Genomic DNA, 27,072 nt, shown 5'->3' on the forward strand with positions numbered 1-27,072 from the left:
AACCTCACCAGCCATGGGACCAGACCACAGCACCAGATGGGATGGTGCCATAGGTGATTCCAGAACTGAACACAATTGATCAATTACCTCATCCTCCTCCAATCATCCAACTGGTAGCACCCAGGACCCCAACTTCCTTAGTGTCCATGACTACTGATTTTTCCATATATAATCTGTACTCCCAAAACACCTTGGGGAGAGAGGGGAAGTCAGGCCTTTAAGCGATAGCTTGCCTGTCTCCAGGATTTGGAACTCTCTAATAAATCTTACTTTCTTTGCTGCAAAACCTGCATGTATCTATTACTTGACTTGGATGCACACAGGAAGACATTCCTTTTTGTCCCAATAACATTTCCACTCAGAGGTTTGCAAATTTGGGAGGACTGGATCTTGGCAACTGACTCCCTCCTGTCCCCCACCCAGAGTGAATCCAATTTTTAAGTTTCAGCTATAATTGCCTTGAGAAACTCCTAATGACCACTAGTGACCTGTCAACTGCAGTCCTTGGCTCCAAAGGCACTAATGAAGTCCTTTTCCTTGCAGAGCACAGGCTCACTTAAAATGAAGCAGAATTTACTGGGCCTTGGAGAGCAGGCAAATAGCTTCTGGAGCAGATGGTGCATGCTCAGAGCCTCAGGTGTTCATGAGCTCCTCTTACCAGTTCATTCCAGGTAGGAAAGATCCACATTTTCTGTGACCTGGGTTGAAAGAAGTCAGTCTCCAGGCCTGCAGAAACCAAAGACCCTATCCAAATGTCAGTGGTCCATCACCTCTGGACAACCAAGGAAAGGATCCTGAGCTGGGCGAGGTGACGGAGGAGAAATAGCATGATGTCTCCCCAGGCTCTCCAGTTATAACAAAAGACAAAGCGAACCTACTGGAAGAACACAAACTGTTTTTCTTTGGACTATGACTAGGGCAACCCTGAACCAGTTCTGCCATATCCCTTTGGGGCCTCAGGTTGGCCACTCATGCCAGCAGAGCATTAGACAGTAGCCCAAGCCTAAAGCACGCCCATCTCTGTGACTTTGTGACCTTTCAGCCCCGACTCTCTGCTTCTTTATTTAGTTCCTTTACCCTAGAAGCCAGTGTGCTGTGCTCACAACTAAGGCAGGCTCCTCTCCAGTGAGCAGGCTGAGGACCTCAGCAGGCAGAGCCTGTGTACCTGGGAGTTGTCTCTCTGGTTCTGCTGCTGACCTTTTCTCTGAGGCTCAGGCAAGACAGAGCTTTGAGGCCCACACCAACATGGGTTTGGGCTTCCTCAGCAACACAAAACTCCAGTCTGGCAATCAGTTTTATGGAATATGCCTTAAATATGATGTCTATAAAGTCCAGAGTGCTTGCTAGTGAAGAGGAGCAGAAATGCTAGGCTGGAGATAGTGTCCACTATAAAAGGTTCAGAGCTCTAAAATCTGGTCTAAGTTTAGAGTCTACATGTTTGCATTTTCATCCATGCTACTCAATAATGTGACAGCTGTTACTACCACTGCCAACTGCTGACTCTTCCTGCTTAAGCCAGGTGTCCTTCACTGCTACTGAAGTGTCCACATTAATTAGCCTGTCTGCCTTTGTGAGGACTCTGACTGTGTACCTTATAGATCAGGCAAAAGGCATGTGAATTCTGTAGCAGATGATGCTCTCTTTTTCCAAGGCCTTGCCCCTGCTTATATTGCCTGCACAGCTCTGAGATCTCCACTGGGTGCCAGCCAGAGCCTGCTAATCAAGTCTAAAATACAGGAAGACTATACGGTGACTGGCCACCAGGGGGCAATCTCACACAACAAACCTGCACCCTTCTCAGATCTGGGGAAAGCAGGACAACAAACCTACACCCTTCTCAGATCTGGGGAAAGCAGGTCTCACTTTCCATTCCAGGCCTAAATTTCTCAGGTGAGAAAGGGAATGAACAGAAAATATGGTCCACGTCAGCAGGAGATGAGGATCCAAAAGGGCATGGGTCCTGGGTGGTAAGACATAACCATGTCTGCAACTAAATCTTCCCCAGCATGTCAGTACGGGACGGCACTGAAAAGACAAGCACTTGTCTGGTTTTTAGTGTATTTTAAAACAAATTTATTTACACAGTAACATGATGACACAGATAACACAGCAAAGTACCACAGCAAACCAAAGGGCAGAGCCACTTGGTGACAGAGGAGACCTTTTATTGGTGTATTTATATAATTCTAAAATACGTAAGTAGAGAGGTGAAGCTTCAGGAAAGAGCAAGAGAAACAATATTTTCAAATATAAAGTGTGGGCTGAGTGATGGAGAATTCGAGAGATTGGAATGAAAACTACCATGATTCAAATCACTGAGAAAGATGACATCTTGCTTCTGCCCTGATCTCATGCCAAATTGCCTTGGATATCAATTCACTGTGTCCACGCACAATACTCTTTAAACCTGGTTAGGGAAGGGATGACCAAGCAGTATTTGGAGCAAGTTTTCTGAAGCAGTGTGATTTATCTTTCAAAAATGCTACCCTGAAGCCTAGGGTTGGTCCAACATTCAAGTTACTGTGAGTACAGACACACACATACTTTCCATATACTGTAAGGGCAAAGTGAATTTTCCATAATACAATATTTGTAGCAAAATATATCACTCTGTTATAGGTTAAAAAAATTTGTCCTCTTTTGATTCCCTGAAACTTTCTTGATTTAAAGAAAACATGGGGGTGAGTGGGATGGGTAAAGGCGAGAAGCTAGAATAAACACGGAAGTTCTCTGGAGTGGGAAATGTACTGAGATGTGTGGAATACAGGCCCCTGAAGCCCACCTATGTGGGGAAAGCTTCTAGCAATAGCTGATGCAAAAACCTATTTTAATTTCAAACAGCTGCAGAGAGAGTGTTTAGCAGCTGTATAGCACCTTGTAAATTCTGGGCACTTAAAAACATTAAATGATGGTGATGATGAGTAGTAAACATCTCTGTAGGAAGGTTTATAGAAACTATTACAATTTGTTAAGAAATTTACCAAGAATTCTTTAAACAAACGTACATCTCTAAAAAATCCTCAGCCCTCAGTCTCACTTGGATATGATATTCTCAAGCTGAACCTATAGTCATGACAAGGGGAACTCCTAAAAAGAACTGGGAAACTTTACAATCTGCCCAAGGCTTTCATCGCCATCATCGTCTTTTATGCCCTAATATACAAAGTGGACTTAAAAAAAAAAAAAGATACTTTTTTGAGGGAGGATAGATTATTTTATTAGCCAAACACCTTGATATGGAATGTGTGTGAATCCCCCTTCCATGGCATCTGTTATAACTCACCCTCATCACCTTAGAAGCATCAGGACAACAAGGCTTTTTTCTTTGGTATAATCCCTATCTAGACTCTTGCATTACAGCTCTGTTTCCCTTATGGCATCATTTTTGGACCATGGAATCACCACATTTGGCATTGCCATGGCATGGACAGCTGGACTTCAGCGTACACTTCAGCAAGAGCAGCACTTGGATTTGTCTCAGCATAGCACTTGGGGCCTTTGAGAGTATAAGCTTCAATGAGGTAAAACTAATAACCAGGTTTCGTGGGCAGCCATCCTCTTTACTCATTAGGCTGAACCAGAATTTTCAACCCTTATCAACTAGTCCAAAGAATAAAAAAATATGTCAGAGTTGGCCTAAGGAGTCAAGTTCCTCTCTCCCCCTCTCCAAGTATGTTCCTTTTTTATTTACCCATACTAGCCTGCATTTTTTCAGATCACTGCTGGTAAAATCTAGGGAATAATCCTAGTTGCAGGTTACTAGCAAAACCAAGTGAGGTTATTTCCGAGCAACAAATTATTCTTAATAGAATTTTGAGAAGCTAAGTGTAATCTTTCTGTGTCCTACTGTTTAGTAGGCCCCAAAGATCTTTCATGGAAATTCTATAATACTAAAAACTTTAAAATACAATTTAGGTAGTTTTATTCTTAGAAATATCATTAATATTCCTAGAGAATAAAATTTCTTGGCTTAAGAGTTTTCTATGTCCACAAATTTGAGTTTGGAAGCAAAACTGGCCCTCACTTAATGTGACAATGAAAATCTATTCAGGCTTTTAAAATCCTAATGTATGTATTTTACTTTTAGCACCCCAACATTAGTACTGTGGGTGCTTGTGCCCCTCTCCACACCTCACCTAGTTCATCTTTAGAGGGCAAAACTTGAAACCCACTGCCATACTCCTGGCTTCCAGAGCTAAATTAGCCTGGGGGTTGGTAGACCTCATTCACAATTCTTTAATTGTTGATTCTACAGGTTACAACTGTTTTTTTCTCATGCCGCTATTCTTCATGAACGAATGTCTGGGTATCACATAGTGTACATATACTAAAGGAGTTCTCCTCAAGCTCGCATGGGAGATATCTTCCAGTCTTAGTCCTCTTTGTGGAACATCTGATTCTTTCTTCCAAGACTAGGTTATCACTCTACCAAAGCTCTCTGTTTTACATTCAGTCTTGGTCTTGGCTACTCCAGCCGTTGTCCTGTTTCTCTAACACCCAGATAAGTTGGAGAGATTGTTCTTGTTCATGCGGCTTAAGGAAAAGTTTCAAAAGCGGCTTAATTGTTCAAACTCTCAATATGGAAGAATAAATATTACAGACTTCATTAGCAAAGAAAAAAAAAATCCAATTACTATTAAAGATAGTAACTTGAAGTTACTTGAGACAACTTAAAGTGCTTTACTAGTCACAATCCCAAACTCATATATATATCTCTGTCTGTGAAGGTAGTGTTTCTTTTTAATTGAATTCAAAGTTCTTAATATAATTTAGATGGAAATGTAAAAAAAGTCATATTATTAGATTGACTGAATTTCATTATTTTCGAAAAATATTCTGAGGACCATCTGATGTAGTACTTTCTGCCTAAACATAGTTATTTTGTCTATTTTGCTCTAACCTGTAACACCCTTTGCCCTCTTTACCTCACATTTCTTGGCCATCAGAGAAAAATAAATCTAGCCCCTGTCTCTGGGAAGCCTAAGTCCCGTCTACTACTAGTTGGCATTTATCTTTTGCTCTTAACGAATATGAATACAAAAGCAGTACTAAACATATCTGAAGTGAAGAGGTGCTTGGTTTACCAGTGCTATAAGATAATAATGGCAGAGGGTTATATAAAGTTAAAATGAAGAAGATTGGATCCAAGTCAAAATGCGGGAGTAGGGTGGGGGCGGGGGGCGTGGGTGGAGGAGAAAGAAAAAGAGAAAGGAAGAAAGAAAAATACTACCTAGAGAACAAATAAATGGACCAGGGAACTTTCTTGATTAAATATGAAACCACATTAAATACTCAACATTCAAATTTACATGGGCAAGGCACCACAAGAGTGACATTGAGAAAGCATCTCAATGTGCAAACCATCAGGGAATGGGGGGAGGCTGGTAAGGGAATGTTCTGGCTGACATGGTCAGTGGTCTGCGTGCTGCTACTTCAGTGTATAATTAGGCAAGGAGTTATGTGCACATGGGCTATGCTAAAGTGAACCCAAACTCAGTCTGTTAGGCAAGGCAGAGCCATGCCCCAGGACATTGAGAGAGTGGACTGCTGGCCTGCAGCAGCATGCCCATTCTCTGGCCATTCTTAAGGGCAAAGCCCTGTACTCTGGCTAGAGGAGACAAGCCACTTTCTGGGCCACCCAGCTCCCTCCCTTAGGAGTCCTGTACTGCTGGCCGGGACAGGGACATCTTTCATGGAGCCTCACATGTCCCATTCTCTTAAAAAAAAAAATAATAAAATACATTCTTCTCCTTTCTTTGATACAGGTGAATCACATGAAAGGCTGTTAAAAATGTTTAGAAACTTCCAAAGGCCACTAATGTGCGATCTAAGTAATACTGCACAGTCAGTCTTGGCTTTAAGGAACTCTGCACTGGTAGGTGAAGCACCTAACGGCGCCCTCACTGACTAGGTGCAGAGAACATGTCTATCAATCCCGTCACAGGTTGCTCCCCCAGAGGCCTGGCCTCTACTTCCAGCATGTGTACACATACATGGGGTACACGTGTATACACACTCACACTGTCCGAGTGACTCTTGGGATTTCAAGGTTGAAGTAAACAGATACTCACAGTTTTGAATAAAACAAGCACACACACACACACACACTCGCACACCCTGGTGGAAGGAACACTTCTCTCTTAGAGCAAATATGTGCCAAGGGAAGAAGGGGAAGACTTCTGTGGATCTTGCTTCAGGTGAAGTTGCAACATAAACACTGTAATACACAGCTAAAAATATTCATACAAAAATTGCACATATATCCATGAGAGGAGCACAAACCCCACATATGGTGAACAGCTCTCAGCCACACACCTCAGCAATCAAAATTCCCTGTGAGCTGTCCTTCAGAGCCATTTCAGAGTCATAAGGAGCAACATGCCAGTGCAACTTGGAGGCAGTCTTTCCAGAAAAGGTCAGCATTCTAAGGAGGAGGTGAGCAGTCTCATCAGTGGCCCTCTCTCCTTCTCCTTCCTCTGGTCATCCTAACAGCCAATTGTGCCATGCTCTGTAGGGAAATCTTAGAGCTCAATTGACAGCCATTTCATTCAGAGCTGTTGTCTATAGCACTTGGTAGACCAGTTAAGACTGGCTACTAAAAGGAGGAAGCTGGCCAATTACTGCTCAGGGGAAAAAACTGATCTGTGTACCACCAGCTTTGGAGGCCAACTCTTGACAGTAATCAGAGAAGTCTTTAAACTCTGTTCTCCTGACGGTCCCCAGAGAATTGCACATGCAGGAAAATCATCTCCTTGTGTACTGCCAGCTATTTATCAGATCTGAACTGCACTCCACCCTGCTGAGGCATCGGTGACACCACCTTGGATCAGCTCTGTAATATGTCACAAGTGGCTGATAAACCCAAACTTCACTGGCAAGTGGGGACAGAGTAGAGGTGAAGGAGAGAGTCAGGCAGTGGCAGCAGAAGGAGGACTATTAGGGCTGTATCCTCCATGCAGTATACTGTCTTATCAATAATGGAAATGAAAATGGGTCCATGACCCAAGGGATGGGATCTCTTCTTGTCCTACTATCTGCTGGAACAAAGAACATACTCCCTGGAATCAAAGCTGGGCCAATACTAAAGATGGAAGTTCTGCTTGGTGACAGAGGAAGTCTATTGTGAGAGCTTAGTGGATGATGGTAGAATTGGTTAAATCTATCTACTGCTAGTGACAATAAATACTTGGTGTTAAAAAGACAGGTGAAATTCAGAATTATGGAGGAACTGGACAGGGCTGAGTTCATTCCAAAGGAGCTGTCCCTTCAAAAATGTTCATTTTCATTTTTTATCTGCATTTGTGGGACAATTAGGGTGAAAGGTGTCAAATGGAAGGCAACTGGATGTTTGTACAGTAGAATTTCTATAAATTTAAGACAGATTCAGCTTCTCATTCGATTTGGAGCCGTGGAAAACCTTTCTGAGTGGACTCATTTATTTGTGGAAAGAGATGGACAGTTTCACTCTCTTCTGTGAGTACTAGGATGGAGAAGTGCGTGGGTGACTTGAAGAAGGTGAAAATGGAGTAAAAGCAGCAAACAGGATACATTAACGGTGGTGCAGGATTTTCACAATACGACTGAGGGTGTCTGGAGTGGCAAAAGCCAAATACTGAGCACAAAGCCAGTCTTCAAGGGTGACCCCACCCTCCCTGTTCAGGGACTTCTCAGCAAATCTGATCATCAGCAGGGTTCGTTTGATGTCCAGCCAGTTTTGGAGCAGGGCATTCCTTTGTACTGGGCTGGGGGTAGTGGTGAAAGTCTGGAAGAGATCTTCTCGGGGGCCCCAAAGCAGACACTGGAGGATGCCTTTGGCATCTGAAATGAGGATCCGCTCAGAAGGGTTGGGATTCAGGAGGCAGTTGGCCAGCTGCTGAAGGCCCCAGGAATATGGGGAACGGAGTGGGATTTGAGGCAGGTCTGCGCGAGTGTACTCCTTCTCCTTTAGCTCTGGGTTCTCATCAAAGGGGTTGGGGAGGTGTAGCATCTCATAGATGAGGATACCTGTCTGGAACTCATCACACTTTTTGTACTGGGTAGCTGTTATGATCTCTGGAGCGAGGCGAGACTGGTCCCGGAGAATGTCAGGATCCACCAAGTGGCTCTTCTGCTTGGCCTGAGAGAAGTTGCTTACTATAAGCCTTGTGGGACAAGATGAGGTGGGGTTGGGCTCTGCAGGCCCAAGGCCTTGGGTGGTTCCCCCAGACTGGTAGTGGACAAGTAGCAGGTTCTCCAGACGTAGATCACAGTGAGTGACATGGTAGGGTTTGAGATGCTGAAGGCCAGAGCATAGTTGTAAGAGCAGCAGACACACTTGCCTCTCATATAAATCAGGGCTTTTCCCATGTTGGGCCAGAGAATCTTGCACAAAATCAGCCATGGTGAGATACGGAACCTCTCTGGTTATGACCACAACATGGCTTCTTTGCTTCTTGCTAACTCCCTGGCTTTCCTTTTGGGATGACTCTATTTCAGAGCAGGGCTCTGGGCTTTTCCCATCAGTTTCTCCTTTCACATCTTCATTCTCTTGGATTTCATTCTCTTCCTCTTCAGGGGCATCAGGATCCTCCCAGGGAAGAAGACGCTTAGGGACTTCAGCAAGGAAATGACCACAGTCCTGCTGAATGTTAAAATGGACAGCCAGACTCTGACGAACAGCCAAACTGTGATAATACTGCTGAGATTCTTTAGCTTTGCTCTTACAGATCTGAAAAAAAAAACAAATAACACAAGTTAAAACACATACTTTCATAACCAGGCTTATGATGTGTAAAGGAGGATTTAAGTGGAAGGTGACTGATTAGGAACAGTATTATAATGAAGTCTTCAGAAAGGGTCTTGGTCGTCCTGTGCTGAGTGACAGTAATAATGGTAGTAGCCATTTCTTAAGGCTACCTACGTGCTTGGCACTTTATGTGTATTATATCTCTGATCTCCCTGCTAACCTTCAAAACAGGCTAAGGATCTAACAATAAAACAAAGAAATGAACAAAAAAAAGGCAGCCCAAGGCTACCAGTTTTTAACCTAAGTCTGTCTTCACTATACCTTATACCTCACCTAGAAAACAGGACAAGAAAAAATAATTTTTCACCTACTTTCTGTGGAGGTTTACAGCCAAGATATACACAGCAGCTCGATAAATGGCTCATAGATACCTCATTTTACCACTGGTCAGGAGAGTAACATACAATTGGCCAAATAAATTGTGGGTTTTCCTAACTTTTCAGTGAACGTCACTGTGATGGTTACCATTCGGGCACTCATAATTCACTGGCAGGGTAGAGACAGAGGTTTGAGAGAATCACTGGTCTGACCTGGTGAAAACAAAGCCAACATTTTGATGGCAGGAACCTGAGTTTTATGTTTTCTCTTAACAGACCTCATCTAAGGCCCAATATTCAAGGCAATAAGGCCTTTTAAAAAGAACTTTATTAAGTGGTTACAGATCAAGGGAGAATTTTTTGATCAAAAACATTATCCAAGAGTCTTACACATTAAAACTATTGTATTTCTAGTCTTAAAGCCAAAAAGTAAATAAAATCTCCCCAAAATAGATTATCTTATTGATATAATGGAGAAGCTGACAGTGGATGACTCAGTCTCTAACACTAGTTCATAGGTCATAATAACGTGGTCAGGACAACTCCTCCACAGCCCTGTTAAACGAGGAGCACATTTCATACTCTTCCCCCTCAGCATGTGCACAATGCCATATTTCACAGAAATCAGAGCCCCAACGACAGGCACTCCGCAGTATTTACACTGCCCAGTTATTGCAGTTATTCAGAAAAGAAGTAAAATTTTTAAAAGGATTTTCTAGTCATTTTTATTTAAGAAGAAAAATGTATATATTCTTAGGATGCTGATGGGTTCCCAGTTCTGAGAGGCAGCATGCTCTGATTTCCATTCAAACAGATGTTTAAAAAAAAAAAAAAAAAAAAAAAAAAAAGACCGCGGGTAGAATATCAAGGGGAAAGGGGGATCTCTCTCTCATGTGCTGTATTTACATATATTAGTTAGAGACTTGATCAATGCCATAGAAATCTCTCTCTTTCTTTCCTCACTCTACTGCCTCTGAAAACAAGTTTCTTCAAGTCTTCTACCACTCACCTAATCAGTTTGAAGGTATAAGAGGCATTTCTTTCTTCTTTAAGCAAACTTCTGGTTTTGAAACAGAGATATCCTTAGGCTGAGTTCAAGTTCGAACATATATCTTTCAGAAAATGTTATCTTTGGAAAGCTCTCAAAATCCCAGCACATGAAGTATAACATATAATCAATCCTACATGCTCAACAACTCCATGAATTCTTTCTATACTGTACTATTGACAATATTTCATGTTCATGTGTCACCAGATATTTGAAAATCCTATATTAGTCACCATTTAGTTGTGTGGAATGAGGCCCAGGACATGGCACCATTAATTCCATTTCTAGATTTAATAATTTGCTCAATATCACATTTCCTATTGGAATGAAAGTTCAAAGGTCTCAACTCCTCAGCCTTTGAAAAGTCAATCAAATACCCCTACTTTGGCCGAATGAGATGTGTAGTTAAACTCTAGGTGTCATGTTACAGAAAGTGCACTCAACCAAAGACTTGGGATGCCTGGGGTTTAGCCCCACCACTAGCTATGTAACCTTGGGCATATTACTTAATTACTCTGGGTCTCAATCTCCCTAATTAAGAAGACAATATAAAGAATACTGAAACCTACTTCATAGTAGGCAGTGGTGAGGATTAAAATAGGTCAAGTAGGCAGAGTATACCTGTAAATCTCAAAGCTGTACACATGTAACATTGATAGTGACTAAAACAATGAATGTGAAAAGTGATGCACTATGATAGAATCCTCATATTTTTTTCAAAGAGAGTAAGACAAAAAAATAAATATTTCTTTTGAGCCCTGAGAGCCACTTGTCCCGGCAGTGAGTCTCTCTGACCACATGTTTGGTAGAGGGCAGCTAAAATTCAACACCTCCATGCCAGGGTCAGCCCTGAAAAATAAGTCGAGACCAGCAGTAAGTTCTGATCCAAGAAAGATCTACCTAAGGTTTAGAGAGAGAGAACTGTTTGGCCAACCTCAGTTTTCACTACGTCAAGTTGTACTAAAAAAACTTGCCACCTTCTGGTTTGGCATTAGAAGCAGAGACGATATTTTAATTGTAATTATTATTCTAATTGTGACATTCTAATTGTATCTACCCACACATAATTTTTATAAGATTCCCCAGAGCCTTGTGAGTAGGTAAGAACATGGACACTATAACAGAAATTTATGTTTAGCTTCAAAGCTTCCTAAAATTTTGAAATAGGAGCAAAACTAGAGCTGGAATGATCCCATATCTTCATGTAAGATTCTCCCTTTTAAAGGAAGAAAAATCACCTCATTTTTGTTTTGACTGTGTATGGAAAAACCTATTTCAAATGCTGCCAATTTTATCAGATTCTGTACTGTCTACATTTTCGGAATGGGAAGAAAAAGCCACAGTAACATCAGAGGAAGCTGTAATATTGACAGCCAGGTGTCATTTACATGTAGACTGTGTAGCAAAAGGACGAATCGTAAAATACACCATAGGTCTGCTTTCTGAACAAGTTTTTGGTTCTAAGAAGGTGGCAATGTCAAATTTATGCAAATTGAACACTTCAGATGAAGAGCACAAGCGGAAAGAGATGCTCACCCAGGGCACAGTGACCTTTGCCCACTTGCCTACTCACAGGGCATGCCTTCCTGAGCTATTTCTCCAGAGGACACCAAAACATCAAAAAGTACAGCCAGCCAACTGGTAGTTACATATTCACCAACGTGGACAATGTACTGGCACAAAAGTAGAGGCTTGAGGGGACACTGACTGCTTGCCTGAGTTAATTAAGGTGAGTGAGGACAGAAGGGGAAAGAAAAATGATGATTCATATTAACGGAACATTCAAACGAGTATCTGATGAGTTCCTCAGCACTTCCAATTTGTGGCACCCTGAAGCAATCCAGATAGAGCCCCAAATACAGTGGGGGTGAATATCTCTTAACCACCGATAAATCATCTGTTGGAGAATAGGAATAAAAACATGCTTCAGAATCAGAGCCAAATTGCCTTTCCCTGAGATCTTCTTAGATGCAAGTCAAAGCACACAGCACTTACACAGGCCTGATCTTAGAGGAGAAACGGAGTGTTACAATGATTCCTCACAGACAACTCAAAAAGTTTAATTTCAAATATTCATTTCAGTACAGGGGCTCATTTTCTGTGTCGTTTGTGGCAACTGATCTATATATCTTTTAGGCAAATTTGCCATTAGAAAACATTTATGTCTGCAATAATAATCTCAACAAAGACAGCTAACTTAAAAAGCTGACTTGGGGGGACTTGGACTATAAAGCCCCCATTAAAAGCAGCTGGGAAGGGGAAGATGGCATCATCTGTCAATACTACTGACCCTTTCAGAGTGCCCACAATGCCTGGGACCTGTAAAGAGTATGTACATCTTACTATTCTTTCAATACTAGGGAGTAGAACAGATATTCAGTTTAAAGCAACAAAGTAGGGAGGTGCAGGGGAAAGGTGGGCATTTAGCAAAACAAGATGACAGGGCTATGGAATAAATCAGTCATGAATGGAGTGGTATTATCCATTCTTCTTTATTTGACCTTTCCTCCTAAAGTCTCCTTGAAATGCTGTGTTTGGGGGTGGGTCTGCTCTCTGTTCTCTTTTTTCATTGATTCCCTTCAGCAAAATCATAGCTTGCTTGATATGTTGCTGACTTCCACATCTACATTTGTAACCCAGACTTGTGTCTGGGATTTAAACTCATCTATACAATGGCCTACTTGGTTTATCCCTATATATGTCCCATCTCATAGATGCCTTAAGCTCAGCCTGAAAAATTCTTCCCACCAAACCCTGTTCTTCCAGCACTCCCTCTGTTGGTGAATTATGCTATTATCTGTCCTAACATCTGGGTGAGAAATCAAATTACCTCTGGATTTCTCCTCTATCTTCACTTCCTATATCCAAGTACTTACCAACCTCTATTGATTTTCTTCCCAAATAACTTTCAAAAATTATCCTCTTTCCTCCATCTCTATTGCAACTATTATCACTTGCCTGGACCACTACAAAATATTTCCAGCTGGTTTCCCTGCCTCTCCTGTGTTTCCCCTTAAATAACATAGCTACCAGAGCCACCTTTCAAAAAAATTGCGCGCCTATTTAAATTTCCTAGTCGCTCCCCACAGGTTAAAGTCCTGGCCTGGCCATCCTTTCCAGCCTTATTTCTCACCTCTCTTCCACTTTTGCTTTATTGAACGACCTACAGCCAGCTCCTTTTCTCCTGCTGTTTTCACTGTTTGGGGCCCCTCCTCACTGCTCATCTCCTTGAGTGACTCCTACTTATTCTTTCAAAGCCCTTCTCATGTGTCACTTCTGTCAAAAAGACAAAGTACTAAATACCCTAAACTTCTGTGTTTCTTCTATATCTTGTACACATCTCTATATTACAGATACCATTTTTTTTTTGTCTGTCTTAAAAGATATTGGTATCTTTACAGTCTAGCACAGAGCCAGGCACATAGTACATGCTAAATATATCTGTACAAGATACTGAGAAAGGCTCCACGTGGTCTGGTGTAGCCACAGGGTTTATTTACTCAGACCAACTGAGTAATAAACAAATAGCTTTTATGAAACAGATGGAAGTTGTCAAGGTGATGGGGGAGGGGGCAAATCTGAGTAATAAACACTTATGACCTAACTATGCAAATGAGTAAAATCTGAACAATGAGGTCTGTCTACTGAGTCCAGGCTGCCCTAGAGGCTCAGTGATTTTGCTGTACAAAACGACATTCCTCTTCATTATTCTATTCAATTTTCTCTCCTTTTCCCCAAAGAAAGCAATAATTACAAAATACAGAACTCTTCAAAACTATTGCACGCTAGCTTTTATTTTTCCATTATAGGCCCAGTCGGCTTAGTATGCCTTCAGCCTACTTCCACTTTATCAGCAGAGAATCTCATTTCCATCTTACACTGCATTTTAAGGTGCCTCTGTGAACCCTAATAGAGATGGATATGGTAAGAAGTAAATCGTAGAAGGACAAAAATGAGGAACACTGAAAATCACACACACTATACTATCTGTGCTTTGTCACATTACACAAAAGCACAGCTGCAAATGGGAGAGAGTATAGAATTCTAAATTAATATCAGTATGTGGTACAATCTCATTCTAAGAATACAGGCCAATCATTGATTCACCTCAATTCCTTGATCTGCCTAAGGAGTGTTGTTTTACTTGCTGCAACAGAGCTAAGACCCAGACACACTCAATGTTGTCACAGATATCTTAAAAATGGATTAAGTATTTAATGTGTAAATACCGTCTGGACCTCAAGTACTCAGAACTCCATTGTTGTAGGAATCTGCTATGAGACCTGTCAGGTAGGCCAAGTAATTTACAGATTAATTTGCTGTGAAATGTTCACATTCCCAAGAAATCTGTTTTGGAATCTAAAAGAGAAATTTCAAAAGGCAGTTGTATAAGATTTTACTATTTTACTTGTGACTAGTACTCATCAAATCTTTTCACATTCCCACTCAGCATGTGTTCCTGAGCCAGTAATTCAAGCTGACAGAATAACATCCAGGATGTTCATACTAGAGACAATGAGGCACACAACAGTTCAATAATCACTCATAGTCCAGATTAGGAATTAAATTAATTTAACCCAAATTTATAATTCTTACCTCATTAAAAGTTATGTTTCCATTTTTCTACCAGACAATTCATTTTGATTCCAGGTTTTCATGAGTACCCTAAACTTCTCCTTTCTAAACCAATCCTCAGTTGAGACTCTTAGATACTTCTGTAAGCATTTGGCCCTGAAATGAAGTGGACATTGATCTAGGATGGCTGTGAGTATGTATAGTTGGCTGCTGATCAATTACGTTCTGTGAAGTTTCAGTGTTGGGCATATTTGCGTTGAATTATGAAAGTGGAAGTGGTTTCTCCTCTATAATTTTTTCCTTGTCACTAAGTCAGTAGTTAATTGCCTGTGTCCACAGTCTGCACTAGTTGTAAATTCCTACCAAACGGATTTCTGTTAATGCTTTTTCATTTAGTTTCTTACTTTCTCAAAGTCCACCAAATGAGATAAGCAGAGACTCTGGAAGTCAAAATGCAATAAAAGATGCTGGTCTCCATAGTTCACCTCTATCACAGCTTTTAACAGGATTCCTGGCATAGGGGAGGGAGAAGTGGCCCCGCTGCTGTTGTAGGGAAGTGTACACCAGCATTGAACTTCATGTGCTCTAGCCTTGAGAACAAAGACCTGGGCTACTTTTAAAAGAGAAGATGCCTTTACTACCTTAAATTTGGACTGTTGGAAAAACATGTCATAAATTTATACTTTTTGCTTATGTGAGATTTTCATTATCTACTCAAAGTAATCTCATCCAAATTTCTTATGTGGTCTCCACATAACGACATTTGTTATAAAATGATCTCATGAGAGCAGTGAAAAAATAATGTCCCAATGAGACTGAGCCATGATTTTACCAACTGTTTACTTTGCTTCCAGGCAAAAGGATGTCATTTGTCCATACAGGGACAACACTAAAGCACAGAAGGGTCAGTCTATTGACAGTAGGGCAGGTTCCATGTAGAAGTCAGGAAGTAGCCTTCCAGGAAGCTGGTGACCCTAATTGTTCCTCTCTGGCCTCAGTTTCCTCCTGTGTAGAATGATGAAGGTCCACTCTAATGTTCACTTGAGTCTCTTTGAGGGTTATGTGTATGGCCAGTGGCTACACAGATACTTTGAAAGGGAGAAAAAACAGGGTAGATTTTATTTAGAGACAGGAAGTTAAGGGCTTGAGGCCAACCAATACGCAGCCTACAGAGACACATGGTCTGGTCTGCTGGGTGGTGGCTCACCAAAAGGTGATGAGGGGATAAAAAGGAGACATGAGTAAGACAAGAATAGGAGTTGAAGGCTAAATATTGTCTGGGCATCAATTTGGCCTTTTCTTCACCAAAACATTTAAAAAGTAGGCTGCACTCACTGCCTCCATAGCTTCCCCACTTCATGAACCCTCTTCCTCGCTGCATCTGTTATCTACTCCATTATTCCTGAGACTGTATTTTCTTAAGGTTTACCAGAGCCTGAACTCCTTCCCTTACTCATTCTGCTCAAGCTTTCTGCAACCTTGGACTCTCTGATCTATGGGTCCTTGCTTTTTGATACCTCTTTTCCAAATTCTCTTAATTAGGTGTGTGAGCCTTTTCCCAATTTGTAGGCTATACCACTTCAATCTCATATATTCCCATGGTCTGAACTAAATCACGTCTATGAGGGGCATGGGTAACCATAGTTCTAGTTCTGACCTCTCTTCTGAATACCAAAACTACATTTTAAAAATCTGGCTACCGTGTTTCTCTTGACTTAACTGTCCCGCAGGCATACTTCACAAAGAGCTTATCTTTCTAGCTTCTCTGATTCATATTTTAGTTAATGGTATCGTCATCCTCCTTCTTGAAATTTTAGCATTACTGCCCTCATCCTACATCCAGCCACTCACCAGATATGGTCTATTATCTGCCCCTTCTTTTCCACTGTCCCATTTTAGGGTCTCATTATTATTTACCTGGACTCTTGCAATGGTATAATATCTGATTTCCCTTTTTCTAGTTCTTCTGGACTTTTCCACCATAGTTTTCTTTCAAAATCATTAATCTTATGTTATACCTCTATGTAAAAATCCTTAGTGGCCTCCCACAAAACACAAAATCTAACCTCTTAAGCTCATCATTCAAAGCTTCTAAATTTAGTCCCAAAACTCCTCATAGCCAAATTTTCCACTATTCTCTCCACACACTGTATTTACCACAGTGTGAAATGGACACAAGAGGCCCTTTTTATGGCCCTGAGATAACTCCTTTCATTCATTCATCTTCATTCATCTTTACACTTCTGTATGTGACTCTGAACCTTCATCATAATCTGTCTTGTTTAAGAATTACTTATGCCTTTGTCTTTCCCACTACAATATAAGCTCCGCAAGAGCAAGACCTGTGTCCTATTTATATGTAGTTCTGTAAACCTACACAGATATCACATTTTATACAGTAAATGTTTGCTAAAAGGTAAAACAATACTTATCGAATGCCCACTATATACATGGTATTACATTAGATAGCAATACTGCTATCTAATGCTAAGGATATTAGATTAATAATGTAATAAGGATATAAGGATTAATAAGTGGTGGTTCTTGTCATGGGGAAGCTCAAATCTAATAGTGGGGAGGGGAAGCATGTTACCTCCATTACATAATGGCAGTATTATATAAATGTAAAACTGTAGCATAACTTAGGTGCAGTGATAGAGAAATTCATGGGGTATAAAAAACATAAACAGAGAGGAGCCATCAACATGCTCTCAGAAGGTCAGAAAAGAAAATTCACAGAGCTGGATTATAAAAACACAGGAAGGAGTTTTCTACGAATATGAGAAGAGAGTGAAGGAATCAATAGCTAGCACTTACTGAATGCTTTTCAATGATGTTCTGAGCATTATATACATCCCCATGTACATATCGACTCTTGTGATATTTCACAATGGCTTTAAGAAGAATGAGGTTTTTTTTCCCCTCCATTTTATATATAAAGACATCAGGCTTAGAAACAACAAGTAACTGGGCCAGGGTAACGCAGCTTATTAATAAGTTGTTAAAGCACAAATTTAAACCCAGGTCTTTCTGACTTAAAAGCCCAAATTCTTAATCACCATGTCAATAGTCCTCAAAGTTTGTGTATAGAAATTGCCTGGGGTGCTTGCTATTAATTGGAGTTTCTTAGGCCTTGCTTCCAGAGATTCTGATTCTGTAGGTATGGATGGGGCCAAGGAAACTACATTTTTCATGAGGAACCCTAAGGTGACTCTGAAATAGGTCAACTGCTCTTCCCAGAAGAGCAGTCCAGACACGATGAATGTGTACAAAGCTGGTTAGCATGAAATAGAACCTATTTATAATTTGTGCTAGAGTATGACACTAAAGAGATGAATTACTAAGGATACGTTCTTTTGAGAAGCTAAATCTCAAATGATCTAAAATCTCTAATTCCTTAGTTTTTGCACTGAAAAGGTATTATGATATTACTTTTTAATACAAAATAAAAATTGCCTATAATTATCACTATTGTTACATAAGAATTATCTGCATAGTACAATTTTGTTGGTCAATTTTTTAAAAGTTATGATCGTACTATCTGGTATTCTATTTTCATGTGACATTTTAAAAAACGTGTTTTTCATGATTTATGCAGTCTTTATAATTACCATTTTTAATAGCTGCAAACACTCCATTGGGCTGATGTGGCATAATTTATTAAATTGTTTCTTTAATAACAGGCACTTAGTTTGTTTCCAATTTTTACCAGTGCTAAAACTCATGAGGATATTAGCATTTAGTAGCTTTCTCTCATAATTTTAAGGAAAGATGTTTACATCTTTGAAGTAATGAGAAAGAAAATATCTAAGTGCAGAACCTATCTAAATATGCTCAGGCTAGTGCCTAATATTAAAGAAGAATAATAGTGAATAACCTAAAAAAATGTTGAACAGTAATTTTCCATTACTGTTAAAAACAATGATGTATTATTTTATTAGATTTTATATATACTTTGTAACTTATAAAAGCAGTTTCACTACATAAACATATGTGCATTATAACAATCTTATAAGGTAGGTAGGGTAGGAAGTATACATTCATGTGAAAACCAAGATATGTTTAGTTAAATGATATACTTGAGAATACATAACAATAGATTCAAGACTTGGATGCACGACAGCTGACTCTGAATCTCCTTTATTTAATCTCTGTTGACTTTTAGTTTAAGATCAATAAAAAGAAAAATGCTATTCACATTGAATGAAAAATAAAGTTATAGGCTAAACTGTGTCCTCCCAAAAGTCTTATGTTGAAGCCCTAACACCTATGTGATATACTCTGTCCCCCACCCCAACCCACAATCCCCTACATGAAGACACAGGAATGGCAGGAATACATAAAGTTAGTCAAATCCTACTTCTCAGTTGTTTTGAAATAACATATACTCAATACCCCTTTCTGAAATATGTCCTCATCCTGCATTGACGCTCCTGTATTATAGCAATAATAAGGTAATCCAAGGTAGAAAACCCTAATTGATATAACAGCCCTTGAGTTAACAGAGAATCTCAAAATGCTGTTTTAGACTCAACAGTAATGTATTAACTTGAATCTAGATCCTGTTTCTGTAGTTTATCTCTCAATTTAATTTAAAAAGTATGGGTTGGGACATAGGGCAACTCTGCCAGTGTCACTATAAGTTAAACAATGTAGGTGCTGCAACTGCAGAGAACAGCTAGCTTAAGGTCTGGTCCAGATATATACTGTTGTGATATACGGGTAAGGGCTTTAGTTTACCTTATCCATTAATTTACTAAGACACCATCTGGCCTTTCTAAGGTAAATTAACACATAGAAGTCTTTTAGATATGTTAATTGGTTTAAACCATGAATAGAATCAGTGAAAAGGAACTATGGGATTGGAGAACATTACCTTAAGTTTACATAGATCTTTGTTTTTAAAAACTCTTTCATATGCGATTATCTCACTTGATCCCAACCTGGATTATTACTGTAAACAACTAAGAGGAGGAAACTGAGGCTTAAATATTATTACTCTCTTAATGTAACGGGCAGAATTTAAAGAATAGTGAAAGAAATACTTATCAGAGACATTTTGTTTTCTTTTAGCCAAACAGCCCCATAGGATGGGTAACCATTATTATCCTTTTTTAAAGCTGAGGAAGTTGAGATTCAGAGTAGCTTGTGACAAAGCTAATAGGTGGCAGAGCCAGAATTTGAACCCAGATCTTTCAGATTTCAAAGTCCAGGCTTTATTTAGTACATTGAAGAAGCCTATCACTTACTGTTGCATTGAACATAATTGGACAAGGATTCTTGATATTGAGTTTTAGCCCTCTGAAGAAACGGGTTGTCTGGAATGGGCAATATACATTAAGAAATTAATATATGATATAATGGTGAAAGTGTAGGCTATGGAGTCAGAGAGATCTGTATTTAAATCACAAATCTACTAATTTCTAGCTGTGTGACTCTAAGCAAGTTAGCTCACCTCTCCAAGCTTTATTTCCTCATCTGTCAAATAGAAAAGAAGATCTTATCCTTATAAAGTTGTTGTTAAGATAAAATTATATAACACTAACACAGTTCCTGGCACATCAACAAATATTGGTTATCTTCCTCTATAAAAATGTTTCTCCAGGAAGCAGAAGAATTACAGAGCGTGGGTAGACAAGGGTCTCTTATTTGCTAGAGCAGTGGTCCCCAAACCCCGGGCCACTGATGGATACTGGTCCCAGTTAGGAACTGGGCCTCATAGCAGGAGGTAAGCGACAGGCGATTGAGCAAAACTTCATCTGTATTTGCAGCTGCTCCCCAGTGCTAGCATCATCGCTTCGGCTCCCCCTCAGGCCATCAGGCATTAGAATCTCATAGGAGAACTGGTCCTTGGTACCAAAAAGTTTGGGGTCTGCTGTGCTAGAGAACAAAGACAGAAAAACTTGGGCGTGCAAGGCACAAAACAGACCTTATCTGTACAGGCAGCCAATGCAAACAATCACAGCTCAAGGATTACCCATTTCAAGAACACTTCTTTGACCTTTAGAGTCTGGGTTAAGGTCCTTCCAAGATCCTACAGAATACTGTTTACTATTATTTTAGTACTCAGCATACTGCATTGTAAGTCTGCCTCTTTACATATCTGTTTTCTCCTCTAGATAACAAGTAAGCTCCCTGCTTATTACAATATCTGGTGTAAGGTAGATGTTCAACAACTTTTGGCAGAAAGGAGGAATGGAGGAAAGAAGAACAGATTCGTCCCAATAACAGTGTGCTGGATAAGATTAAAATAAAATTTATAACATTTTCTTACCTTGACTGCATAGTTATTTAGTGGATCTTTTGCATATGATGCTGTGTAGTAAACTGCATCACCTGCCTCACAACATGGCTTGTCATTGGTTAGCCTGAAGTCTGACCAGCTGTCCAATCCAAAACGGAGCTGGTCTTTCTGCCCAGCCATGAAGAGGTCTTCACATTTAACAGCTAGTTTCTTCAAGGCATCTGTATAAAGGCTTCGGATTTTCCCCACCACTTCTTCCTGATTCTCAAGTCCTCGATAAAGTGCTTGTCTCTGTGGCTTCTGGATGCCTCGGCCCTGTTTGCAAGAGGGACCACGTCGACTGGAGAGGGACTCCATGCTGTTGGAAAATCTATCCTTAATACTGAGAGTGGTTAAGCTGGAATTGCTATTTGCTGCTGAGGGGATAGGTTGCTCCTTGTGCAAAGGTCTCTCCAAGGAGTCATTAGACTCAATGTCCAGTCCCTTGAGTTCATAACTAATGGAAGAGCCAGCACTGCTGGCATCCCAGTTGGGATCAATATCATAGGTAGGATTAGCCATGACATAAAGACTAGTTTCCATGGATTTTTGTAGGTCTTTGGAGATTGGCTCTGTATTGGCTCTTAAAATCATTTTCTTTGGCAGTGGGGGTGGGGTAGGTTGGGAAGCATTAGGTGCTTCTTGGTCTGTTTTCCCACCAAAGGTAATGGCATCATCCAAAGCTCCCTTAGGCTGCCGTGGATGCTTGGGAGGTATCATAGCTGCTCTAGATTGCCCTGAATTGTTTGAAAAGAAAAAAAAAAGAACAAGTAAAGTTTTCATTATTGCTACATAATTGAAACTAAGCAGAAACAAGTAAGGTGGCCATAAGAATGTAAGAAGTCAATGCCTCAATTCAAAATGATGAAAAAAAACAACCAATGAATAGCTAAATATTAAAACCAGACCCCAATACTTGGTGGAAGCAACAAATGTAAACAATGTCTCAGGAATTCTGTGCCAAAAGAACAGGGTGATGGGCTTTGTTTTCAAAAAGAAATCCAAATTCTTTATTCCTGACCCTAAGAGTGTCACTCCTTAGTGCTCTACAGGAGTGAATAATACTAGGGAGTGACAGACACTAAAACAATTGCATTGTGACAGAATAGAGATAACAGCATTTGTGGATAAAAAAAATACTTGGGAGGGTTATTAACAACAACTGAAACGAGTAATGAGACCACTAGACAGATGCTCAGAAGATATCATTCTGTTTTTTTTAACTTTGTTCCAAAGTTAAGTTGTACTGTATACAGTACTTGTCATTTTCAATTCAACACATATGAATACAATTTCATAAACCATGTTCTTCTATTTCAATACAAAAATGGATTCTGGCACTGTTTAAACTGGTCTATGGATAAGATTCCTGTGATTGTGGTACGGGGACAGTGTACATGAGCAGTCAACTGCTTTTCCAAACATCGTTCACAAACTCTTATGTGATTCTGTTTTATTTGGGCAGGCACATAAACTGATTTGAGAGATATTACTTTTGAACATCTCTTACAGGCCCTGGTTATAGAACCAATCTCTGTTTCCTTGCCAGTATTTACATTTAAAAAATAAAACACACATGTGTGATCAATGATACCTTCAGGGCTTATTGTATAATGGGGAGGGGACATTATTTTTTTTAAAGACAGAACATACCATGAAACTTTTATAAAAGCTACTAAAATTAGTTATGTTACTGAGGCCTCCACTCAGCTTCTCAGTGTGAGAGCACTGTACATTAATACAGGTTGAATGATGTCACCTCTCCCAAAATATGTTGAATTACCAACCTCTGGTACCTATAAATGTGACCTTATTTGGAAACAGAGTCCTTGTAGAGGTAATCGAGTTAAGATGGTATTATGAGGATGGGCCCTAATCCAATATGACTGGTGTCCTTACAAGTGCAGAATGGCCTATGAAGACAGACACACAGGGAGAACACCATGTGATGACAGAGTCACAGACTAGAGTAAGGCAACTGCCAGCCAAGAGTGCCATGGGTTCAAGGCCACCACCAGATGCTAGGAAGAGATAAGGAAGGATTCTACCCATAGTCCCAGAGGGAGCATAACCTTGCTAACACCTTGATTTCAGACTCCGAGCCTCCAGACTGTGGGAGAATAGATTTCACTTGTTTTAAGCCACCCAGTTTGTGGTACTTTGTTACAACGGTCCTAGGGAACTGATACATGCTTCTACTGATAATCTGACAGAACAGAAGGAACCGATGGTCCTGAGGATGATAATAAATGCAGATGGTGGTAGTTTGTTTTATTAAAAATATGTCCTTGTAGCAATGCCAAGAATAAGCACCAATATAAACTATGATTGTAATAACAATATATTCTACTTTCCATGCATACAACTCAGATCAAGAATAGCTAAGAGTTTATACAAACTATGACAATATGTACATCAAACCAAAGGACTCCATTTCTCCACCAATGACATGTAGGAATTTTTTAAAACAAGGATAAGATCTATATTACATGTAAGTATAAACAAAAATATGTATATACAGGTAACATGAAATGAGAAAAAGAATACAAGAAAGCTCCACTGGGCCAGGACTTTCGCTTTATTCATTGTTGTATCCTTTATGTCAACAACAGGGTCTGGATATAATAGATGTTCAATAAATATTTCTTGAATGACTAAAGGAATACGTATTTAGGACTGAAAGAGAAAATGTGGTAAATTTGTATACGTACCTATAACAAGGAAAGATACTGAATTAGTAATTTAAAAAATTTTTAAATAGAAATTTCAGGACCATAGAGCTTCATTAATGAATTCTACCAAACATTTAAAGTATTAAAACCAATCCTTTACAAACTCTTCCAAAAACAGAGGTGGAGGGAACACTTTCCAGCTTGAATGAGGCCAATATCATCCACATACCAAAAACCAAAGATATTACAAGAAAACTGGAGACTGATATCCCTTATAAATAGATACAAAAGTCTTCACAAAATAGTATCAAACTGAATCTAGCAAGATATAAAAAGGACCAGATACCATGACAAAGTTGTATTTCTCCCAGAAATTCAAGGTTGCTTTAGCATCTGAAAATCAACCAAAGTAATATACCATGTAAATAGAACAAAGGGGAAAAAAAACCCTCACATGATCGACTCAATCAATGCAGAACAAGCGTTTGATAAAATTTAACATCTTTTCAAGATAAAAAAACTGAACAAACTAGAAAAAAAAAAAGAGAACATCTTCAACCTGATAAAAGGGTACCCTATGAAAAACCAAGATCTAATATACTTACTGGTAAAAAAAAAAAAAGAAAAGAAAAAAAAGAAGAAAAAAACAAAACAAAACTGGATGTTTCCTGTCTAAAATAAAGAAGGAGACAAGGATTTTTATTCTTGTCACTTTTGTTGTACATTGTACTAGAGGACCTAGCCAGGGAATTAGGTAAGAAAAAAACCCTAGAAAACAAGAAAAACCATTTCTATTCACAGAAGACATAATCTCATATATAGGAAAAGCTAAAGGATCCACAAAAAAACTAATAGAACTAATATACCAGTTCAGTAAGCTTGCAGGATATAAAATCAGCATAAAGATCAGTTGTATCTATACACTAGCAATGAACAATATAAAAATCAAATTAAGAAAATTCCATTTACAATATCATTAAAAATAATAAAGTATTAAAGAATAAATTTAACAAAAGAAGTATAAGACTTAACACACTGAAATCTATCAAAAGTTGCTAAAGAAAATTAAAGATCTAAATAAATGGAAAGACATGTTATGCATCAGAGACTTAATATGTTAGGATGAAAATACTTTCAAATTGAGCTAAAGAATTAATGTAATCCTTATCAAAACCCTAGCTGGCTATCTTGCAGAAATTAAAAGGATGATCCTAAAATTCATACATAAATACAAGGGGTGCAGAGTGGCCAAAAAAAAAAAAAAAATCTTGATTAAAAAAGCAAACAAAGTTGGAGAACTCACATTTCCTGATTTCAAAACTGACTTCAAAACTACAGCAATCAAGATTGTGGGGTTCTGGCATAAAAATGGAAATATAAATGAATAAAATAGAATTGAGAGTCCAGAAATAAATCTTTACATTTATGGTCAATTGATTTCAACAAGGATACCAAGACAATTCAATAGAGAACAGCCTTTCACCAAATGGTGCTAGGACAACTGGATATGAAGTAAGATCCCTACCTCATACTGCACATAAAAATTAATTTAAAATGTATCGATGATCTAAATGTAAGAGTTAAAACTATAAAACTCTTAAAGAAAACATAGGAATAAATCTTTTTGACCTTGGGTTAGGAAAGGTTTCTTAGATATGACACCTAAAGTACAGGCAAGAAAAGAAAAATTAAATAAATTGGAATTCATAAACTTAAAAATCTTTTGTGCTTCGAAGGTCAATTTCAAGAAAATGAAAAGATAATCCATAGAATGGAAGAAAATATGTGCAAAGTATATTCAGAATTTATAAATAACTCTTACAATAAAAAGGAATAACCATTAAAAGTGGACAAAAGATTTGCATTAGACATTTCTCCAATGAAGATCTACAAACGGCCAATAAGCACATAGAAAAGATGTTCACCATTACTCATTAGGTAAATGTGTCAGAATCATGAGACCCCACTTCACATTCACTAAACTAGTTATAATCAAAAAGATGGACAAGTGTTGGCAAGTGAGGATATGAAGAAATTCAAACCTTCATACATTGTTAGTGAGAATCTAAAAATTGTATGCAAATGTTCATAGTAACATTATTCACAAGAGCCAAAAAGTGATAACAACCCAAATGTCCATCAACTAATGAATAAGTTGTAGAATAGTCATAAAATGGAAAAATAGTCATAAAGAGAAATGAAGTACTGGTGTATGCTACCACCAGTATGGACCTTGAAAAAACTATGCTAGGTGAGAGAAGTCAGTCACAAAAGACCACATACCATATAATTCCAATTATATGAAATGTTCAGAAATATATAAATTCAGAGACAGAGAATAGATTAGTGGTTGCCAGGGGCTTGGGGAAGATGAGGGAAAAAAATTGGAGAGTGACTGCTAGTGGGTTTCGGTTTAGGGTGATGCAATGTCCTGGAATTAGATACTGGTGATGGTTGTAAAATTCTATGAATACACTAAAACTCATTAAATTGCTAAAAAACTGCTTGCTGTTTCTCCACCACTTTTGTCTACTTCATGCTCTGTGTCTGTGCTCACACTGACCCTCTTCCAGGAATGGTTTCCCTCTCCTCTCATCTTTAAACATTCTGTCTCTGAGGAGTGTTTCATATACTACCTCCGAAAATTGACCTCTCCTTCCTTAGGACCTTAGATATATTCGGTGAACACTAAACTTGACTTGTGTCCTTGTCTGATTTCCCTATAGATTTGCTCATTGAGGGCAGAGATTACCTTCCCTTTATACTCAGAACACCAAGCAAAGAGTCTGGCTGAGAGGAGAATGAAGAAACGGAAGGAAGGAAGGAAGGAAGGAAGGGAGGGAGGGAGGGAGGGAGGGAGGGAGGGAGGGAGGGAAGGAAGGAAGGAAGGAAGGAAGGAAGGAAGGAAGGAAGGAGAGAGGGAGGGAGGGAGGCAGGCGAAGGGTAGGTGGGTGAGAGGGAGGGAGAGAGAGGTAGGGAGTAAGGAAAAAACTAGAAACATGAACCTATTTTGCCCCTTCCAATGTGGCTTTAGAAGGAATTTTATGGGGTGCCTTTTTCTATTCATTTCTCCAAATTAGAACAAACAAAAATAATCATGGACCTGGAAGGAATGTAGAATTTAAAAGGTGGGTTTTTTTTTTTTTCTCATTACCTCAGAACTGACAAGTGAGACAAGGTCAAGGTCTATCACTATCAGCAGCTCTTTATTGCTTATCAGAGGAGGTGGAAGAGAGCTGATCATGCCACTTTCTACCACAGAATAAAGTCCAAATTCCTCAGCGAGTTGGTCAAGGCTCTCAGTCTTATCTACCACCATTTCTCATTAGACCCTCCCACATAAATCACACCCTTCCTGTTCAATATTTTAATTTTTTCATCCTTGCCTTAAA

General features: G+C 39.3%; 1 protein-coding gene across 13 annotated transcripts in view; it reads right to left on the bottom strand.

Annotated features, from left to right (window-relative positions):
- Window positions 1-2,046: 2,046 nt before the first annotated feature.
- Window positions 2,047-27,072, bottom strand: part of PEAK1 (pseudopodium enriched atypical kinase 1) — a 255,006-nt gene continuing 229,980 nt past the window's right edge. For 12 of the 13 annotated variants that reach the window (XM_036239172.1, XM_016144088.2, XM_016144084.2 and 9 more), the window contains 2 exons: window positions 21,000-21,745; window positions 2,047-8,707 (listed from right to left, as the gene is read on the bottom strand). In XM_036239172.1, the coding sequence (XP_036095065.1) occupies window positions 7,550-8,707; window positions 21,000-21,745 (1,904 nt within the window). In that variant the 3' untranslated portion in view covers window positions 2,047-7,549. The remainder of the gene's footprint in view (window positions 8,708-20,999; window positions 21,746-27,072) is intronic. The other variant, XM_036239173.1, reaches the window with a different exon arrangement.

The sequence above is a fragment of the Rousettus aegyptiacus genome, unplaced genomic scaffold (genome assembly GCF_014176215.1).
Source record: "Rousettus aegyptiacus isolate mRouAeg1 unplaced genomic scaffold, mRouAeg1.p scaffold_m13_p_3, whole genome shotgun sequence".
NCBI lineage: Eukaryota > Metazoa > Chordata > Mammalia > Chiroptera > Pteropodidae > Rousettus > Rousettus aegyptiacus.